Source organism: Pezoporus flaviventris, unplaced genomic scaffold (genome assembly GCF_033815535.1).
Source record: "Pezoporus flaviventris isolate CSIRO_AGI_PZ_B2104156 unplaced genomic scaffold, CSIRO_AGI_Pfla_v1 ptg000070l, whole genome shotgun sequence".
In the NCBI taxonomy this organism is placed as follows: Eukaryota; Metazoa; Chordata; class Aves; order Psittaciformes; family Psittacidae; genus Pezoporus; species Pezoporus flaviventris.
Window position 1 is genome coordinate 7704213 of NW_026892618.1, and position 22332 is coordinate 7726544.

The 22332-nt window shown below is 45.3% G+C and overlaps 1 protein-coding gene and 1 pseudogene across 1 annotated transcript in view; both read right to left on the bottom strand.

Annotated features, from left to right (window-relative positions):
- The window catches only part of LOC133279001 (hydrocephalus-inducing protein homolog), a 106759-nt gene that overhangs the window by 76432 nt on the left and 7995 nt on the right, over positions 1-22332 (bottom strand). The window contains exons 6-13 of the mRNA XM_061472342.1: positions 18713-18912; positions 17395-17519; positions 12583-12784; positions 11520-11691; positions 8804-8903; positions 4464-4582; positions 1769-1992; positions 662-729 (exon numbers count right to left, since the gene is read on the bottom strand). Of these exons, the coding sequence (XP_061328326.1) occupies positions 662-729; positions 1769-1992; positions 4464-4582; positions 8804-8903; positions 11520-11691; positions 12583-12784; positions 17395-17519; positions 18713-18912 (1210 nt within the window). The remainder of the gene's footprint in view (positions 1-661; positions 730-1768; positions 1993-4463; positions 4583-8803; positions 8904-11519; positions 11692-12582; positions 12785-17394; positions 17520-18712; positions 18913-22332) is intronic.
- LOC133279032 (endoplasmic reticulum resident protein 44-like) lies at positions 798-1376 on the bottom strand (annotated as a pseudogene).

Consider the following 22332-nt stretch of genomic DNA (forward strand, 5'->3'; position numbering starts at 1 on the left):
CACAGAATGATAACGGCCCTTTAATCTGTCCACAATTGATTTCACGTTTAAACTTCAGACCATCTCAGTAAAAAGTCCTTTGTGAGACCGATATGGAATACCAGAATGTGAATTTCAATGGAGATGCCCTGGGTGTGCACCCACTGGCCCTGTCATCAGAGCTGGGCTTTTGGTGGGGAAGGAGGAGCCAAGTCTCTGAGGACATTGGTGCCTGATGCAGAGCTGTTGTTTGGGCATAATACCTGGGAGGTGATAACAAAGTGCCCTCACAGCACTAATTAACTTCTCACACTAAAGGTCAGGTGGGTAAATAGTGCTCTTGCCTTACAACAGGAACATTTACCCAGAGCAGCTATAAGCTAGTAGATGGCTTAAACTCCCTTCTCCTGTGGTCCCATCCTCAGGACCCTTCTGGGACAAGGACCTTCACAGTCATTCTGCTGCCAGGGTCTGGGAGGCTGCGGCTGAACTGACTGTGAGGGACACCGCACATGATGATCTCATGATGACAAAACACTGCCTAGGGAACCAGCAGCCCTGGTTTTAACATCCTAAAGGCTCCTACAGAGGAACACAAGTGACAGATGTTCCTATGTTGAAGTGCTCCATTTTGGTATGCACAGCCCTTTCAATGTATGGTTGAGGCCCAGAGCACACTCACCAAAGGAGACATCACCAAAGCAGAGGAAAGGTACATCAAAATGAAATGTCGGTCCAGTGACACAGCCCCTGTAAGGACAAAGGCAGAGGAGCTATTGGCTTGGTTATAAAGAGAACTGCAAAGCCTTCAGCTTTTGTTACTGCTCCGATAGGTAAAAGCACAGTGAACATTTATCTTGTGTCCATGCATAAATCAAATCAAAATTGGTTGGCAAGCCTAAATACACTGTACCTCGAGTGTTTTCCCCTGATGGCTTGCCGGATACATTGGCTCTGCTAAATCTCTCTGCTTTTGAAATAGCTTCAAGGGCAGACAGGAATACACAAGCATCATGCAAAATATTTGCTATTCTTTCAAAGGTTCTATAATTGTCAGTCCTTTTGCTCAAAGTATCCAACAATATTTCTTCTGCTGCAATCAAGAGAACTAATTTCTTTCAAATCCTGGACCTCCCAAATAGGGTTACAAGAATAACCTGCTGCCCAACAGGATCTGTTATTGCTGTCACAGATCTCTGGCCCTGTATTCTCTCTCTACCATCATTCCATTCCAGAAGAGTTTCAGAGCTGGGTATTTGCTTATCTCATATCTCTGAGCTATATCCTAATGATAGTCACATTCTAGCAAATGCCACTTGATTCTTATCTGGATATTCCTACTTAATTAAGTCAGAAGCTTCCTCAAAAATAGGATGCAGCATTTGGCTGAAATGGCAGCAATCAGCATAAGAATTTACTAAAGCAACGCCTGCATCACATAAAATGTCATCTGTATTTCCACCATCTAGACTTGTCATTTCAGTTCTCATCTGGCGAGGCCACACCTGCAGAGACTGGTGCAGCTACATTATGATTCCCCCTTGCAGACAATTACATTTCCTTTCTGTTGTAGTTGCAAGGAGTCAAGGTCAGGCAGGAGTCGAGGTCAGGCAGAACTCAAGGTTAAAAAGCTCTGGCTCTTAGTGTGGGGATGCTAGGATCAGAGCCAAGACTTAAGAACTTAGCATATCTCTTTTTTATCTGCTCCATCGTAAAATGAGGTAGGTGGGAGATGATTACCCAGAGATAGCTACAAACGTGACCACCAAGCTCTTATAACCCTCCTCACCTGATAGTCAAGGCCACAGGCTCAGAGGATCTGTCCACGCTAAACTTGAATTCTTCCGTGAACTGCCCCAGAATAGTGGGTCTGAAGGAGATCCGGATGACTTGGTATCCCCCCAGCAAAACAATGCCCTCCTGCGGGGTAAAAGTGAAGCAGGAGCCCAGAGCTGTAGCTGGAAGGACCAAGCTGAAGGGAGCATCGATGGCTCCTTTGTTAAGCAGGATTGCCTGCAGAACCAAGAAAACAAAATGGAAATACATGAGGAGAAGGCTGATTTGTTTTCTAATTAAACAATTTGTTTTCTAATTAAACAATTAATATCTGTAGAAGACAGAAGATGCTGTGTGCTGCTACTTGACAGAAGCCAAAGAAAATACAATATGACAAGTTCTGCCTTTGGGTTTTTTCATGTAAAGCAGTGATAAGTTCACATAAACAGAATCACTCTGGGTTTATTCCACTGACACAGAGTAGTCCACTTTTGACTTGCAGTGCAGAGGACCTGTTCAGCATCACCAAGTTGATTTAGACCCATCTCTAAGAGCCATAAAGGACAGCTGCATCATTACTAGTGAATCATCACATAACTGCTTCGGCTCCAGATGAGTCCGATCCTGCCATGTTCAGCATCCATTGCAGCAAGCAAGTTTACTGCATGTAGAAGACACCTTAGGATACACTATAACCAACTTCAGAAGCACTCCCCTATTCTGCTGCGGTATATAATTTAGGTTTATTTTTTTTTATTTTGATATGATATTTTCTTAGTCCTTGCTTAAGCAGGCATGTGAAGAGAGGACAAGAGTGAGGTGTACAGCAGCTTCACCTATTTACAAACTCACTGTTATTTAGAAGAAAAAGCAAACTTGGAACCCAGCCAAGTTGAGAAATCAACTGCCTCAAACAAGTAACACAATTACACAGCATTTGCTGAGATTTATTTGCGGAGAAACACCCACATCTGTCTGTTGAGTACCAGCACGAGCATACTGCCCCTCACTAACAAACCTACTCAAAGCAAAGCTGTTCTGATTGCTGCAGGGTGAAATCCTGACATTCCCTTGCCCCTACCTATTTTCTTTTATTTTTTTCACCTAATTTTTGTCCTTGCAAAACCTGTCAGAAAAATTGAGTCAGAAGCAGAGAGGGGTCCGTGTCCCTCCCCTTTCTTTTATTTTTGTGAATATTTACATATTCAAACTCTGCAATGGTAACTTGAAAACTACTCTCTCCTCTCACGTGTTTTATACCTTAATTACAAATTGCAGTCTCACTGCTTAGTACAGCTATAACAATATCATCTACTTATTCACATTGTCTTAAGTAATGGAAATAATAAATCGATGTAGAGAATCAGTAAAGTATCAGCATTAAAAATGCAAAGAGAACACAGTATTTTGGTAAGAAAACACCATAATGTGTCCTTCCCTGCCACATTCAAGCTTTTGAAAATGTGGCATGATGCATTGCATTATCCTCTACCTCTCTGAGTTGCTCTATGCCATTTGTTTTTGCAGACTTGATGTTGTTGGGGATGGGAGAAGGCAAATATGTAGAAGGTTCCTTTACTTTATTTCCAGAAATGCTTTGCTCTTTATAGAGCCAGCAATGCACCAAGTCTGAAGCATGGCAAAAGACTGGTCAGCAAGAGAAAGCACTCCCAACTTCTTTGCAAGGGACAGCTCTGAGCTGGACAGCTTTCCTCTGACTCCCAGAAATCGGTGGGATGGATTTCATAGCATCATAGAATCATAGAATAGTTAGGTTTGGAAAGGACCTTAAGATCATCTAGTTCCAACCCCCCTGCCATGGGCAGGGACCCCTCACACTAAACCGTATCACCCAAGGCTGCATCCAACCTGTCCTTGAACACTGCCAGGGTTGGAGCATTCACAACCTCACTGGGCAACCCATTCCAGTGCCTCACCACCCTAACAGGAAAGAATTTCCTCCTAATATCCAACCTAAACTTCCCCTGTTTCAGTTTTAACCCATTACCCTATGTCCTGTCAGTACAGTCCCTAATGAAGAGTCCCTCCCCAGCATCCCTGTAGGCCCCCTTCAGATACTGGAAGGCTGCTATGAGGTCTCCACTCAGCCTTCTCTTCTCCAGGCTGAGCAGCCCCAACTTTCTCAGCCTATCTTCATACGGGAGGTGCTCCAGTCCCCTGATCATCCTCGTGGCCCTTCTCTGGACTTGTTCCAAAAGTTCCATGTCCTTTTTATGTCCTTTTTATTTATCTGAAAACTATTTGCAATGCATTCAAGTTCAAACACAGTAAATTTGTTACAGCAGCTTTTTAACAGCCAGAGTAGAAAGGTGCACCTAGGGCTGAAAAAAAAGTCTAAATACTTAACTTTTTAACCCAGTGTGGCTTTCATGTATCAAGTTCGGTTGGTTGGTTGGTTGGTTGGTTGGTTGGTTGGTTGGTTGGTTTTTTGCATTAAGCCTCCCAGCTGATCTCAAAGGAAGCTTGCCGAAAAGCAGGGATTAGGGTTTCATGAATAACTTGCACAACTTTCAGAGCTCATCAAAAGTATCTAGACTCCACGATACCCCACAAATTTGACTATTAAGTAAAATATTCCCTGCTCACAACTGCCAGAATTGCCAGAAATCCTGCAGGCCTATGAGGATCACTGCTGACCCAGGAACCGTCAGGATCCACCCCGATCCCTGCAAACCCCTACTGCTCACCTCATAGCTGAGGGCTGAGCCAACAAAAACCTGTCCGATGTCCAGCAGGTCAAAGTTGAAGCGGAGCTGGGGTCCGATGCCTTCCCCGCTGATGCACAGAGGCAGCCTTGTCTCACGGCCTGGGGAGAGAGAACCCTTTCAGTATAATTTCCTCTGTGTCCTGGGTTCAGCAGTAGCAGTCATTTTTCTCCTTCTTAGTAGCTGATGCAGTGCTGTGGTTTTGACTTTCAGCCTGGGAACAGTGCTGATAACACCAATGTTTTTAGTTGTTGCTCAGTAATGTTTAGTCTGACTGAGGACTGAGTCTCATGCTCTGCCAGGGAGGAGGGGAAGCCAGGAGGAAGCAGAGACAGGACACATGACCCAAACTAACCAAAGAGGTATTCCATACCACAGCACGTCATACCCACTGCATAAACTGGGGGCAGTTACCCAGAAGGGGGAGATCACTGCTCGGGTCAGGCTGGGTATCGGTCGGTGGGAGGTGAGCGATTGTATTCTCTTCCCTTGTTATTTCCCTTATCATTATTATTACTGGTGGTAGCAGAAGTGATTTGTGTTATACCTTAGTTACTGGACTGTTCTTACCTCAACCCGTGGGAGTTATATTCTTTTGATTCTCCTCCTCATCCCTCTGGGAGCTGGGGGAGGAGGAAGCAGGGTGGGAGTGGGAGAGAGGCTGTGTGGTTCTGAGTTACGGCTGGACTTAAACCTCGACAGTTCTTTCTGGCGCCCAGCATGGGGCTGGAAGGGTTGAGATAACAACAGATCTGACTGGAGTGTGTCTAATTGTATTTGTGATAAGCATTTATTGTTTTGGATTAACAGCCACTTATCACAATGCTGACTTATTGGCTCTCAAAGTTGTTGCTCTTGATCTCACAGTTCCAGCATGTTGTACCTTACTTACAGCCTGTATTTGCTGTGTTAGTGTTTATTGGCTGGGGGCCTTGGGCTAAGGTTCTTGTTTCATTGTAATGACTTGTAATACAATAGAATCATTGATCATGAAACTGATCTGGCTTGCGTTCCCAGTGTGGTCACCACCTCTATACTTTGGGAGGTATATAACAGAAGTGTGTAGCAATTACACATTTTTTTCAGGTTGCCACAGTGCTAGGTCAGCTCAAGATGGTGAAAGATGCCTTGGGGCTGGTTTCTCATTTCTAACCGACCCCTTGGGCTGGTTTGTTTTTGCACCCTGAAAATGTGATGTCGAGTTTAAAACTAGATCTCTGAATCTCTTTCCATGACTTCCATGAGCTTTGACATCCATTCAGTGAAGGCACAAAGCTCAGGAAACAGAACTGAAGATAAGAATCTGCTGTCTGTACTGATGCAATCAGAGACAACAGCACAGGAGTCAAAAAGCATGAGCCCAAGCAAGATGAAGCTCCCTGCTAAGAGCGACACGCACATCTTAGCCAACACTTGTGCTTAACAGACAGCTCCTTATCGCGGTACTCCAGGGCTCACATCCTGCAGCAGTGCCTAAATAAGACAGGGCTTTATGATCTCCAGAGAGGAGAAGCACTTACCTATCCCATCAAGACACCAAGACCTCATCTTTGTAAAGAAACCTTACTCAAAGCATGCTCAGCAGTTTTGGAAAACCACCCTCCTCACTACTGAGATCAGGTAAGCCATAAATGTACTGCTAACATGAACATGCCTTGTTGAAAGGCAACCAAGACCACAAGGCTTACAGCTAAACTCCAAGATGCTAATTTTCTTCTCTAAGTCTGCTAAGATGACATAGTGCAGGACCTTTCACTCTGAAGTCTGTTCTGAACCACTGCAGAAGCCTGAGTCTCAGTCCTAAAATCAGATTTTGGCTTGGGTCTCCCTGCCATCCCATTCTACTCTGCATGGAAAGCAAGTAGCACAAGGAGAAGAATGTCTCTAACTTGTATATAACCTTCACTGTAGCTTTTCTGCAAAGACATCCTCCATCCTTCAAGCCCCTTTTGTGCAATGCTTGCCATTAACAGAAGATCAGTGAATTAAGGTTGTTTTTTGTTTTTTTTTTAATCTGCTGCACAGTTATTCCAGAACGTTCCAAATAAGTAAGTAAAGTCTCTTATTGCAAAGAGCAGCCCACATGTGATGACATGGTGAACACATCACAACTTGAAAACAACTTTCCTGGAAGTCCTGCTGACTTCAATCTTGCAATCCTGGAATGCGACTGTTTGATAATGTCCAAAGCCAGGAAAGAAAAGCTACATAGCTTTTGTGCATTGCAGCAATTTTTAAGTGAATCCAGCCAAAGGCCACCTGAAAGTGGAGATGATTCTATGTTGCACAGCTCAGGCATTAATTAGAGGGCTGTGTATTTGTTTCACAGACACCATAAAATGGGCAGTGTTGGGTGCTCACTGTCAAAAGACTTCTCTATCTTGCATCACGTGTGGTTTAATTTTCATTAAAAACTCTAGGTCTAAACCACCAAAGGTTTAGGAAATGGCAAAGATTTCTAAGTGACAAGCTTTTGTCCATGATCATGCTGATCAAAAAATCAATGGCAGTGTTTCCCCATTGTGCAGTAAGTCCTCAGCCTCTCCAGAAGGTTCATGGAAAATCATCCTTTCTTCTACCCCTACACTGATCCTGGAACTCTAGGAAGTCCAAGAAATCTGGCTCTTACTCCTTCCAGGTGAACCACAGAGAGTGCTTTTCCCAAAAGAGGAGGAGCAGACAAAAATAAATGCAGCATTCAGGACAGCTGAGAGGAAAAACAACCAAACCAACAAAATGAGTCTACATCCCCCTCTGCTAGGAGCTGGGACTTTCAGGAACACCCAGCCCTTGCCCAAGGCCTGGGTATAGCTGTGATGTTCCCACTTAAAATGCTCTGGAGCACACAGACCAGAACTGTAGTCACTACATACCTCCTCGTCCTCAAACCTAAAGCCACATCCAGCACTGTGGAGTAAGAATTTGGATCTCAGCAGGAATAATACCTTGGCATGTCATGTGTGGTGTACAGTTTGGCATTGCTGCCTCAATTTTAAATAAATAGGGTACAAGTGGCCCAACAGCACAGGCCAAATCCCTTAACTCCTGCTGCTTTCTGACTCTCCTCTTCTTGTTCACAGAATGTGACTGGTTTTGAACATGATTCCCATCTGACCCTGTTAATAAATGTAGATCCACTATTTACATGATGCAGGACATCAGAAGGTAAAGGAGTGATCATCATTTGGGATTTTGCTTCTCCCTGCAAGAGTGGCTTAGAAATGGGTTTTGGAAGAAATCAGATGTAACCCAAAACATTTCCATATACAGAAAAACTTAAAAAAAAAATTAATAAAAATTAGGCTTTTGAAGCCCCTACCATGGGCTTCCTTCCAGTTCCTACAGTTTTATTTGCATGAATAACTAAAAAAGTAAATTTTAAGCTGAAATATTTGCAAGAGCAGATTTCAAACCTCTTCAAACCAGCTTTGCATTTGCACCCTCCAGGAAAGGAGCCTGGTCAGTGGAGGACCACGGGCCTTGCACCCTTTCCTCTTTGATAGTAAAACCAAAATGTTCCCTGGATTTGACAGTCATCTCCCACTCCTGAAGAACACCTTAAGCAGCAACATGGAGAGATGGAGAGGAAGGACAAGGTAACCTGAATCACATAGCCTGCCACAAATGTCCCCCGCCCTGTGCTAGCACAGCAAAGCAATTACCTCTGTAAGAGCAGAGGTGGTACAAACTCAGGCAGGTCAGTGATAACTGCTCCCAGAAGAGGACTTGACAGCACCTCTGTAAGACAGGGCAACCATAAAGCAGTACGTCTAGCAGACTGCTCACCCTGCTGAGCACAGCAACTCCCATGCAGGGAGAGAAGCACATGCTGGCCAGGAGTGGTTCTTCTGCAAACACCCTGCAGTCAACGGGGCTCAGTCACCCTCAGTCTGGCAGCGTGTGGGTAGCGGGAGGGGATCCAGGCTCAGGCAGCACATTTTAACTCAGCTCCAGCCACCTCAGGAGTCTGACGGCACATCCATGGAATGCTCATCTTGGAGGGAAATGGTCTACGGGGGCTTAGTGCTCATTCACTAAAAACTGCTCTCCTTTGTAGCTCTCTGGCCTTTACAGACATATCTCAGCAGAAGAAATGCTGGCAAACCCATGGCATGAAAGCTTATCCCTTCAGTGTTTTGACTGTTCTGGGATCAGTGACCCAGCGCCAGGCATCCTGAACCTGGCCTTGGACAGGAGAGGACAGTGGGCGTGTGCCAGCACTGCCCTGCTGACCACTCCAGCAATTACATGAGAACTGAGTGGGCTGGAAGAGTGTTTTTGCCTTCACTGTGGGTAACAGGAACAGGAGAAAGGAGCTGTACCTGAGACGTCACAGTAGACTCTTTCTTGATAGACTTTGGCTTCTTGGGGTTTAAAGATCACCTTGATTTCAGCTGAAGAATTTGGCCAGACATCTCCTTCCTGAAACAGAAGAAGACAGCAAACCATTTATCTTCAAAAGTCACATTTCTTGTTTTCAAGCACAGCCCTGTAAGCCTTGAGAGCATCAGTGAAGAGCAAGAAGCAAGCAACACTCATTGACAAAAACTGTGAGAGAGCTTGGAAGCTGCTGCAAAAATACCTTTCTAAGTCCCTTACCTTTACTGCCACCTGGTAGAGGGATTGTGTTAAATTAGGGCTAGACAGAAGCAACCAAATTGGCTCACACTCTAGCAAATCAATCAATTCTTTAGAGGTACCAGATGCTCTAAGGAAAAGGTACCTCTCTTCTGCAAACTCTCCCTTGTATCTCTGTATCACTGTGGCTACACAAACATGTTTACTCAGATCAGAAGAGATTTAGCATATCAAATGGGTTTTTCCATTCTTGGTTATGAAGGTGCTGCCTCTTGTACTTTTCACCTTTCCATGTGTATAAGTATTTAGTGTAGTGTGGTGAGTCAGGGTGCTCAGCACCTTGCAGAACAAACCCTCCTGCTTGAAGACCAAGGGAGAATAGACTCCTTGCCACTGAGGGCTTCTTCTGCCCTGCAGCTGGAGTGAGCAGGCAGCACACAGGCTCTTCCAGCTGATGGATGATCAGAGGAAGGAGCAGAGGGCCTGTTTCTCTCTGCAAGGTGCACACATTCCTGCTTCCCTGAGCACAGGCTCAAACAAGAAGAGATGAGATTTGCTTTCAGCTCCACACCTCTTTCAACCAGCAAGCTCTTTCCCTTGTCATGCTCTAACTCAGGGATTTAAGTCTGGGCCATGCTACCAGTGCCTTCAACTGTCTGCTGCTTCCTCAGGGTCTTCTCCCAGAGAGTCCTGGCACTGGCACTCAGTCCCAGGGGAGCCTTGTCTCACATTCTGGAGGCATCCCTTGTTTCTAAAGGCTCTCACTTCTTGCAACTGGTTTAAACAATGTCACCACTTACGTTCCTTCAGCCCTTAGCATTGCAAATGTCTGTTGACATAAATATATGCACTTCTGACAACTGTAAGAATACTCTAGAAGAAGATGAAAAGAACAGAGTTATTCTTCTGTCTGCAAAGTGTGGCTTTGATTCTGCTTGCTGTTGGGTATCGTCAGTACTTAGTCCAAAAGCCTCAAAATGACTGGAGCCTCCAGCACTCCTGCAGCATAAATATTAAATAACTATAGTACTTCCCATCAACTGAGCACTTATAATTCAAAGCACAGCCCCCACAAAAAGTGAAAGGGCTATAACATGGTGAGTTTTTGGGCTGCAGCTGCAAATAATACCCTAATGCACAGCCTGCTGGAAGCCAAAAGAACAGAGGGAATAACAGGTAAAGAAAACCATTTCAAACACCAACAAACCAACAGTAAGGAAAAAGAAATCTGAAAGAATAAAGTCAATTGGATTCTTCTCAAAACCTAGGGCAAACACCTTTGTCAGATCAAACATATTTCACATTTCTATCCAGCAAGCAACTGGCTGAGATGAAGCCTCACATGGCAACACACTTGCATGAGGAAGCAAACTGGGGACCTCAGCCTGCAACCCACAGTCATATGGATCAACAGAGGGGTGAAACTGCAGTTATGCTGACATTGGTGGCTCTCAGCCTTACTCTTCCTTGGAAAAAAATAAATGAGTTTCACCTACTTTAAAAGAAATAGGTATTTGGTATTATTGTAGGGTTTTACTCCAATATGAGAAGGGATGTTGCACTGCTCAGACAGAAGGCATCCTTCATTTCAGACCATGCAAATACTCAGAATGAGGGCACTGGTTGATTGAAGGACATGGGGTTTTGCTTGCATCAACAGAAAAGTAAAATCTTTCCTGTGCCTATATGCAGTAGAACTCAAAAAGTCCATTTAAACCTGCCAGCCTTGTGTACAGGCTCACAGGTGACACTGGAAAGGAGATTCCAGTACATAAAGGGGGCCTACAAGCAAGCTAGAGAGGAACTCTTTATGAGGATGAGTAGTGGTAAGACAAAGGGGGAATGGCTTTAAGCTGACAGAGGAGATATTTAGATTACATATTAGAAAAAATATTCTTCACTATGAAGGTAGTGAGACACTGGCAGGGGTTGCCCAGAGAAGCTGTGGCTGCCCCATCCCTGGCAGTGTTCAAGGCCAAGTTGGATGGGGCTTGGAGCAACCTGGTCTAGTGAAAGGTGTCCCTGTCCATAGCAGGGGGTTGGAAATGGGTAAGCTTTAAGGTCCCTTCCAACCCAAACCTTTTCAGGATTCTGTGATTCAGACATGGTATAAATCCAGGCTATATGAAGGGATTGGTATTTCCATGATTAAACTTGTGCTGAATTTGGTCTACTTTCCTCAGAAGCCATTTTACTCTTCGGGTCACTATGTGAACTGATAGCACTCTAATATCCCTAGTTAATCCCCACATGCTATGCATAAGGTTGTGCCCTTTCCTATAATAATCGATACTTCTGAACACTGTAAGAACACTCAGTAAGTGCCCTTAATATACAGCCGTAGTAGCAGAGCTCAGCTTTGGGCAGGCTTTTGCTGCCTGTCAGGAGCTTGCTGCTCAGAAATGCTTTCTGCAACAAGCTCTCTCAGCCAGTGAAGGTTTGTGCTCAGCTATTGCTTACCACCGGTTCAATGGTGAAAACATCATTGGAGGAAAGCATGGAGTCTTCCTGAACCTTTGTCACCTGGTTCTCAAAGGTGCGGATGAGAAGAGAAAGGCGCTCTTGGAGAGTGGGGTCCACCCCACCCTCCTTGTGAGCACAATCCATCCTGTCATCTTCCTGCTTCTGCAGCCTGCAGCCACAGGGACAGACAAACCAAGCAGGAAAACTGAGTAAGCAACATACTTGCAGAGACTGTCCTATACATGCAGGAGCAGCAAAACACTCGGGGAAGAACAGCAGCAGCTCAGCAAGTGGCTGACTGCAAGCAACAGGCTCCTAAATGGATCTGATTATTACCAGTCATTTGCTAGCACAGCAGGTAGTTTTACTCCACACTTACAAGCTAAGAACAGGTTTCTGAAAGCTAGCAGCCCTCAAGAGAGCCTCCTGGTTCAAACCCACTGGCCCAGCCGATAGAGATTTCACCAACAACCTCAACTGGCTTTTCCTACCATAGGGCTAAAGTGGGGGGTAAGAAAAAGACTGAGGAGCACACACTGCAATGCTTCAGTGGGAAGGGGAGAAGCAGGTAGGTTTCAGCTACAGGGTACAAGCATCACACTTTTTTTCTTCTTTTTTGGACCTACAGGGATAAGGAAACTGTATCTGCTCTGTTGCTTGTCCTGCTTTCCACCAGAGGATCCTGAAGCACTTCAAAAGCAAACTAAGGAACTCAGGCTCAGTGCAGTCCCAGGTAATGAGGGCTGACACCTTCCCCAGCCTCATGGACCCTCCATAGCCCAAGGATCTCTGAACCTCAGTAGTTTGCAGCTCCCAGATGTGAATTTGCTCTCTGAGGAAATCCAGTAGTTGCAATCAACCTTTCCTCCCCAAAACATCATCCTTAGATGGAGTACGGCTGGAACGGGAATGGCAAGTGTTAAGCTACATTGCCTTGAAGCCCAGGGACACGTACCCTGGTGCTGTGAATGGGTTTACTTGTCCTAAACCATTCAAAAGCACCAACACCTCTCTCGGGACTGGGCAGTGTGTCTTACCAAAATGAATCTTTGAAACAAACCTCAGCTTCTGCTGATCCTCCTCTTCTTGGTTTACAAAAGGCTTCCACTGGAAGTGGGCTATGATTTCACTCTGGTTGTGGATGACCATGGATCTGTGGTTTGACAGCGTGAGGTAAGTCTTCTCAACTGTCAAGGAGTTCCTGTCCAGCCTGATGTTGACATCTACAGCTGCTCCATAAAGGCTTGTGTGAATATCTTCACCTGGAACAAAGTACATGGAAGTCTCTGCTCATCTCATTTGCTGATGGAAGTATAAGGAACAGAGCAAACCACAGTTAACAGAAGAAAGAGCTACAGCTTTTAGCTGCCGCAGTTCCACAGATCATACATTTATCACATCCTGACAGCTACATGTGGTACAGCATGAGGATGTCCTGACATCACCTTAAGCACCTTATTCTGGGCGTGTTTGTAGAGATTTATCACCAGAGTGCCAACATTTACAGTGAGATTCATTCTGATTGCCTGGCAAAGACAGGCCCAATAAACTACTTAATAAATCAATCAGCCTTCAAGCTGCTCTTCTGCTTCTCAGCAGATGCTGACTAATCCACAAGGAAAGCGGGCTAATGTAGGGTCAGTTCTGCCCTGAAACACATCCAGGCTTAATGAGACTTAAGAACATATTGATGAGAACATAATAGAGTAGGCAAGCTGTGGCCCAGGGTGACCTGCAAAGAGATGAAAACCACATTCTTTCAGAAATCTGTCATGTGCTAAAAATGTGTGGCATCACAGGGAAATCTGCTTTTGTGCATACCCGGGCACAAATAAAACAGTGAAAAGGAGGTGTTTCACTTCCAAATGACCTTATGACACACACCCCGAGCTGTGCTCCTGCAGCCAACTCTATGGGTTGCTTTAGCAGGCCTTTTGTCAGGAGGACTGTTACACTGTTGTGGAGCTATAAAGCTCTGGCAAAAAAAACCCTCAAGTAAATGAAGCACAAACTCAATTCCCTCTCATGTACCCTCAATGACAGACTATTCATCTTGAAACACGAGGCCCTGGAGAGGGGCAAAGGCCATATTCTGTTTGCAAGGAGTTGGAACAACCTTACCTAAAACAGTATTAAAAAATTGTCAACATTATTACAAACAGTTCTAGAAAAGGGGAACAAAGGCAGGAAACAGTTGCTACCTACTGGCTGTGTTGACATAAACAAACACTTTGGAGAACGACTACATTCACCCATCAATTTAATTGATTTGAACTATAAAAGCCCATCACCAATCAGGTGTATAACTATCAGCTCCCAGTCCTCGGTCTGTGGCAGTGCTGCTACTGTTAAGTTGCAAAGTCAACATATAATTGCACAAGCTCCTATTTACACCTTTTGTTTTTTGCCTACCTTGAAGCAAACATATAAGAACATAAAAGTCTGACAGAAACCAGTCATGCTGCTGGGAATTCCCACAAGGAAGAAAAGCACAACATGCACTCACCACCTGCAATAAGCAGACAGAAAATCCTCTGCCAAGTTTTTAAATGGCCAACAGAAATCATTTAGACATGGAGGCTCTCTGGGAACCTGGTGGGACATGTCTCAGGTCAGGGCCTGCTTCTCCATGCTGCAGCCTAGTGCTCATCAACATGAGGCTGATCACGTTTGGTCCTACAGATAGCAAACAGCAATGGGGAGGAAAGGCTGCTGGGGATCCTGTACTTTCAGGGCCAGCAAGCAAAACTCAGAGGCAGGTGTGCAAGGCAGAACCTTCCCCTCACCCAGGGCAGGGCAAGCTCACACATCTCCAGCTCCTGCTGTGCTGCACTGGAGAAACATGCTTAGCTGCTCTCTTCTTCTGTACAGGAATAACCTGAATTTGGCAGAGAACAAGTGTTGCTCCCCAGGGCTCAGGAGGGGAGACATTACTCCATCCAATTTGTACAAGTAAAGTAATAAACCCTGTGCAGAAAAAACTCAAACTCATTGGCTACTATGGAGCCAGAGGCAGATACCACTCACATCTTCTACCTGCCCTTGAAGAAATAATCAAGGAGCTGAGGCTGAGCTCTCTCTTCCTTGCCCTGGGTGTGCAAAGCCACAAAGGATGCTCTGAGTCTGGCCTGTGATACACAGCAAAACAAGCTGATATTTGCTTTATGAGAGCTCCTGCTCAGCAACTGTCAGCCCTCCTGTAAGCTGTGTAGGAAGTTGAGGGAAAACAACCAAATGCCAAATATGCAGCTGGTTCTTTAGCAGGCTTTTAGCACAAGGCTGGAGGTTTCCAGCAGGACTAAAACCATCAAGAAGTACTCCTGTGACTTATGTTACCTCTCTTGTGGGAAAGCTGCTTTGGGGGGCTCCACACCAAGGACAGACAGGACAGTAATGGAGCGGACACTCCTGCTTGACAGCTGGTTCTTGCATATGCTGTCTCCTAAAATTCTCCTACGTGTACTGGCTCTGATCTCTTTCCCCAAACAGGGTGAGATCTGCCCCGAGGCTTCTGATTCTGTATTAGTCTCACAGAGCCACCAAAGGAAAATGCTCTCCATAATCACTCTTATGACTGATGGCAATAAAAGCAGCTCAGTATATAATGTCTGTCAGCCCTGCACAAGCTCAGGGGTGCTTTATTAATTACCAAAGTTTCCTGTGCTGACAAAGAGATCCCATGGGATAAGGCAACCAATGGGGAAAAACTGTACAGAGTAATTTCAGCACTGAACAATAGATCTCCTGGACTAGAAACACATTGTAGAATCTTGCCATGAGGCCCAGTGGGTACCGCAGATACCCACATACAAGCACAGAATTGGGTCCTACACCTTGAAAACCACCCATCATATCATATTAGGGACTTCTTGGAGACTGGAGTCTAAAGTAAAACACGATTTGGGTAGCTTTGAACACAGAAGTGATTCTCCTTCCACAGTTCCCAGCATCTCTCCAAGTAAGTCTTGTCTCTGTTGGCCTCCTTCACTTGCATGGAACATTTGACATAGATGTTACTGTTTCTGGGTGCTGTGGGATTGGTAAATTTGTTTTTCACCCCTGGCACAGCTCTGGGAACCTGTTACGTATCTCCTTAGCCACATGCTCCTGAGCAAAGCTCACCCTCCCACACCAAGCTTGTGCTATACTATCAGTTGTGACTCCACCAAACTGGGCTTGATGTATGAACAGCAGTACACAGGGCACCTAGCTTGGGCATCTCACCTGAACACTGCTTGAAAGCTTAAATAATAAGTAAGCTTTATGAATCTTGACTTGGCTGCGACTAAACTCCACAAACTCATTTTCCCACAGTCACACAGGGCAGCTGAAAGTCATCAGGGAAGGGCTGAGGACTTTCAGTGGCACCGAGTGATAAACCCTTTCCAAACCTGCATGTGTACTTGGCAGGTAGGCTTCAGAAACCCTTCCTAGTGCCACAACCTGATGTTAAAGAGACGAATAGGGATGTTCTGTAGCCTATAACATCCCACGCTACCTTTATTTCAGTGTGCACTGGGATTTTTCACGCCCAGACACATGTACGTGGAGAAATGGAGGAGTTAGGCCATGTAAAGCACTGAGGGTCAAATACTCAATGTAAATCATTATGCTTTTAAAAGTAGCAATGTAAAGAATTCAGTTCTTTCAAGGAAGAAACCAATGAGCCTCTCTCTGTGTAAGCATAAACCATTCTCTGTGAACAGTTCATTAACCGAAAAGTATTAAACAAAACTGCGAAAACTCAGAAGGCTACAAAGAGCATTCGAAAGAACAGGAACATTTTTAGAACTCACGACAATTCAAATGCTCTTTGTGGGGCTAAAGCATCGCAGTGTCACGTAGGTTAGGCCATCCTGCTTCCCAGGACTGGAGTTCAGGAACAGGGACAACACAAGCCTCTCTTTCAGGAAAGAGAAAATGCATACCAAATGCATTCACACAGATGAGCAAATGCTGCGTTCAGCAGCACAAGATACCTCTGCTGAAGCAAGGCTACAGAAGCATTTTAACGCCGCACCTTTTTTTTGAGTTTTCCCCATTTAATCTTGAAGCGACATTTAATACTGACAGTATTTCTGTGGCCTGATCCTGGAATGACACTCCCTAGTATAAATACTATACCTGTATTTGGATACAGTGAGCACTTCCTGCCAAATCCCAAGTGGCCTCTAGACCCAGCTGCTTTAGTCCTGATGTTGTGAAGTGTGGGATATAGATGGATAGTGGGAAACAGAAAAAGGCTCTGTGGCAAGACAACAGAGAACCACTATGTGGGACAGAGACATATAAGAGACAGTGGGCATTGGAAAGAGCCTGTCAAGACACGCCACACTTCACACACAGCACTGTCTAGGAATAAGACAGTGCACATGCGCACTAATGGAGAATCGAGGTTCTGCTTTCCTCCACTCAGCAACTCTGAGCAAAACAGGATTCCAACAACCTCATTCCTGTTTGAGAGGATCCACTTTAACAACCCCTTAAACAGCAACTAAGCTTCATTTTTCTTTGACGTAAAGGGGGCAGGGAAGATGCACCTGGAGAGGGAATTCGGATGGCTGGGACAACAGGAAAGAGGGTAGATGACCGCCATGGGCGGGTGCTGCATGGAGAACACTGTGCTGACACCAGGGTATCCCCAAGGATGAGCTGGCACACAGCAACACAGGACACAGAGAACAAGGATAAACTCATCCTTTGCCCCTTATCTGCTCACTTCTAAGAACTGAAGCATGCACAGGTTTTGAAAGAAAAGGTTTTAGAAGTAGCCTGTAAAGTCTTGCAAAACAAGTTTAACATTATTCTGTTTAGGAAGGGCTCTGTTTTGAAGGACATAGAGAGGGTGCACCATGCAGCGCCCAGCTCTTACCTGTGTCATAGTGAACTATCAGGGATTGGGAATAATCACCAGTCTTCAGTGGGTGAAACACCACTGTTACTTGCATGACTTCACCAATCTCAAGAGTTCCAATGGAGGGATCCACAGAGAAAGGGCTGCAACACAAAGAGAGACATCAGGACTATAGTTGGAAATTTGAGGACTGTATTCCTTTTGTAATCTAGTTCACTTCAGCTCACTTGTGCAAGCAAGGAGCAAGTGAACCACAGTCAGTAGAAGAAAAACTGAACATACAGGATCTTCTGAAGAGACTCAGCTCTCAGAAGATTCCATGGTACAACATGACCTCATGTTCCCCATACTCTGCATCCAGCTCTCTGCAGTGAGGCTCCAGAGTCCAATTGCCAGCTGTATGATCAGAGAATAGGCTTTGAAGAAGACAGAGGTGGGGAAAGAGCTATTTGGATACACAACTTGACACTGACTTCACATCAGGCATTTGACGAGGGGACCACCCGAATGCCGTGTGCTTGTGACCTCCTACAGAATAGGTATACTTGGCTGGTAGTGGTATGTAACCATTTCAGAAGGTTATTTAAGATCAGGAGGTTACAAGCTGGCTACTAACATATTCTAGCCCTCTCCAGGAAATCTTGGAGGGAGAAAGCCCTAGAAGAAAAGGCCCCCAAACCATGCACCAGATATTGGCTACATCTTTCGCCTGAGCCCTCAATAGCATTCTGGTTTGGGGCTGTAATGCAGCTTTGAAGCCAGTGCCTGCTTCTCTCCATTTAAGAGTTCATTCTACTTAATAATATTTGATCCCAGGAACCAGACCAAACCCCCTGGAAAACAAAGTTCTTGGACCACACACTGTTACTGCCAGGGCCTCAATACCCATTGCTTAGATCTACGATGTCTGTTTGCACTCGCTAATACAGACGCAGCTGCTACTAAATTCTTCAATGGCTCTCTCACCAGCTCATAGTGTGCTCATTTCTCAGCACTGTGTTTGGGCTACATAAACTGTGCTCCTAGAGCTGTCATCTGCCATTAGCAGGCAAGCTATCTTCCTGGGTCAGCTCTTTCAATCTAACAGAACCAGTCGTGTAAGATGCTGCTTTAGAGACACCACTGCAGTATAAAACTTCACTGCAACTTGCAGAGTTTTCTCAAAGGTCGCATCATGCTTAAAACACTATAAGCAACAGCAAACCCCAGGTGTTCTGCCCATCTCCAGCTATGGCTGCAGTACAGCAGCTCAGATGCACCAATTCCCTTTTGTTGCTGTCTACCAATTATATTATCACAAAACAGTATTTTGCACAAGAAAGATAAGCTCCTTTACCTCTGAGTGCTGATGCTGTAGTGAGCCTTACGATTACCGATGTTGCGCACCAGCAGAGTTTTCTGAGTGTTGAACTTGACTGGACACTCTGAGAAGTTCACCTGGTCAGGGAAGTCCAGGATGGCTCGGGCACCTATTGCTCGAATAGGCACAATAAACTTCTCCCTTTCTGTGATGCAGATGAGCTGGTGGAAATAATCCTGCAGGGAAAAAAAACAATCTTAGCACAGTGCACTTAGTACCACCCTTATGGCAGGAGAAAAAACTGCTGTTTCCTGTGAGTTTAACAGTAGCATTCAAGAATGTACGAGTACTTTTTGCCTTAATGACCTTTCATTCCAGTAGCACAACTTGGACAGGGTGGTTAACTTGCAAAGAAGAAACAATCCCATTGATTCATCTGCTTTCACAGCGAGCTGGCAGCATCAGACAAAATTAGCTCGTACTTGATTATGATTCTTTACCAAAATAATTCCATGTAAGGGATCAAAGCAGTAACAGAGCCTGCTTTGATCACCACTGCGGATTATTAAAGGCACTGCTAAGAACTCAGTTGTGCCACAGCACTAACTCCAATCCTAGCAATGCAGCGACCCATTGAAGCTTGGCAGGGGATGCTCAGATCGATTTTGCAAAAGGCCTTTGCCAAATGCATGATCAACAGTTTGTCTTTGGTGAAATACTTCACAAGCTGGAAACAAGCATGTTTTTCATGTCAGGTGAGCATAGGGTATGTGTGTATTTCCCTTTGTTTCCCACGTCATTACAGGGACAAGGCTGGGGCCACACATTTAAAAAGCTATCTGATGCACCTCCCCTCCCCTGAACTATCCCTGCCTTATACCCAAATGTCGTGGTTTAAACCCAGTCAGGTAACTCGTTCACTCACTCCCCCCCCCTTCTTTCCCTCCCCCTACTCCAGGAGGGATGGAGAGGAGAATTGAAAAGAATGCAACTCCCACAGGTTGAGATAAGAACAGTTTAGTAACTAAGGTATAACACAAATCACTACTGCTACCACCAATGATAATAATGATAAAGGAAATAACAAGGAAACAGAATACCACACCTCAGCACCAGCCGACCGATAACTTGCCCCCCTCCGCCCGACCAAGCACCGACCGATACCTCCTCCAACCCTGCAGCCTCCCAGCCCTTCTGGGTAACTCCCAGTTACATCCTGGGCATGACGTGCTGTGGTATGGAATACCTCTTTGGTCAGTTTGGGTCAGGTGTCCTGTCTCTGCTTCCTCCCGGCTTCCCCTCCTCCCTGGCAGAGCATGAGGCTCACAAAGTCCTTGGCCAAACCAAAGCATCGCTATCAGCTCTGTTCCCGAGCTGAAAGTCAAAACACTGCACTACACCAGCTACCAAGAAGGAGAAAAATGACTGCTACTGCTGAACCCAGGACACCAAACTATCCTTGTGAGATGTTTGAGGAGTGCACTAACAATTCCACCCCTGCCCTCTGCAGCCTATTCCATCTCTACCCTAGACCTAAAGAGAGTTCCTCCTGAGCCTAATCTCAATTTCCCTTTACATCTCATCCTAGCCTCAGGGGATGCAGGAAATAGCTTTGCTTCCTCTCTGCTGCATGGTTGATGCCTTAATCACATCTCTCTGGTAAGGTCTTGGTGCCCTTTTCTCATGCCTACCTGAGACAGGTGGCACCAGTACCTGCAGGTGACAGACAGACTTCCCTACCAGAGCAAACTCAACTGTACTACTCTCAGCACTGGCTTGTTCAGAAAAGAGACAGACATTCCCCTCTCAGCATTCTGGTATTTAGCAGGAAGAGGAAATCAAATCACTAACAGATTTTCGTGTAGGGATGAGCAGTTCCATCTCCAGATGTACAGTGTGGCATTGCTGTGCTGGAAACATCGCCTTGCCTCCAGTGACACCAGTGATCAAACTTGCCTCCAGCAGCTCTCTTACTGATGACTTGATAAGAGCTCTGCCTCTTATCACTTACTTGCTGTCCTGATCTTTTCTCCTCAATGATTTTAACTCATTTGATATTTTTATAACTGTTGAAGTAGCCCCAAACAATTTAATTTAGGAATTGCACACAGCAGCAAACTCCCTTAACCAGAACTCATCCAGATTACTTTGCACTTGGAATTTCCTGCTTTCATACTTACCCTGTTTAAGCCTGGAAGGGACCTGAGGCAGCCAGATGAGGCACAGACAGAGAGCTATTGCTTTAACACAACAACTAAACCATAAACCTTCAGCTGGGGTTTAAGGTTGCTGTAACAGATGCGGTCACATCCAAGACATAAAGGGAATAAAGAAGGTTCTTTTCTTCTAGACATCTCAAATATTCACACTGGAACTGCAGAAGGGGTTTTGCTTCTCACATTTGGAAGGTAAAATGCCAGGAAGGGAATGCAGCAAATTACCTACAGAACTGAGTATCACATTTCAAGGACAGCACTTCAGCAAGTCTTTCTGAATTAGCAATTCTGTACCCAATTTTGCATCCTAAGCCTTCTAAAATAAAAGCTAAGGGCAGCCCATGTGAATTCAAAGCATCAATTACCTGAGCACTTCATGTCCCGTGCTGTTTAGATGCTCAGATGTAAGTAACATAATGTGAGGACACACAGGAACACATAGTGGCACAAGAACACCCACACTGTACAAGCACAGGTAACTAGGGACCACAGGGCAGCTCCTCTTTAGTTTTCTATATCCATGCTAGCTGAGGATAGGACAAAGTGTTCAACTAAACCTAAGCAGTAAATGGAAGATGAGAAAACAGTTATGCTCAAAGTAATTGTGCACCTCTGGCCAGGTGCAGAAACATCAGCTGGTGCAGAGCTATCCCCTAACATTGCCTCTCCACCACCGTTATGCAAAGAGGCAGCAGGATGCTAGTGGAAGGAGTTGGCCTGTCTGCCCTCATTTCACTGCAATGCTTCCTCCTTTCCATGCCATGTAAGAAATCCTTTTGTACAACAATCCTTCAGATAACACCATTGACCCTTCATATCACAGAGAATCAGACTTGCCAGGGCCACAGCACTGATGCCTCAACCTTCCAGAAAAATGTCCCTGTCATGTGCACAGCACATCCTCTCCCCTGGACTCACAGCTAGATGCAGGCACAGCTGCAAAACTTGAAACCCCAGGGTATAAAAAAGCATCAGCTTTGCTCCAGCCTAGGGTGAGGCAAGAAAGTGGTTGCCAGATGGGAAAGAGAAAAGCATTCTGGATCTCTTTGTTCCTCTAGTACTTCCATAATAATTAAACCCCTACCACTGAGTAGAGAGAGGGCTAAACATCATATCAATACCTCTCCCTGCCATTCTCCTACTGGTACATGTGGATCTTCCCTCATGAACGCTCAAGAAAGCACAGGGAGGGAAAGCGCAGCTGGTCAGTCCCAACTGCAGTGGCCAGCAGCATCACACCATGCCAAGATGGGACTAGCTGCAGACTGCCTGCCCACAACCTTGAGGTCTGATGGCACACTATGGACTATAACGCACAAAAAATGCCAGAAAGTATAAGAAAAATGATGGCTTTAGAGATAACATGCCGCTGTCTCACTGCTGTGTCCAACGTGATATACATTAAAGAGAATGCAGTTTACAGAGGTGGTGGTCCTCACT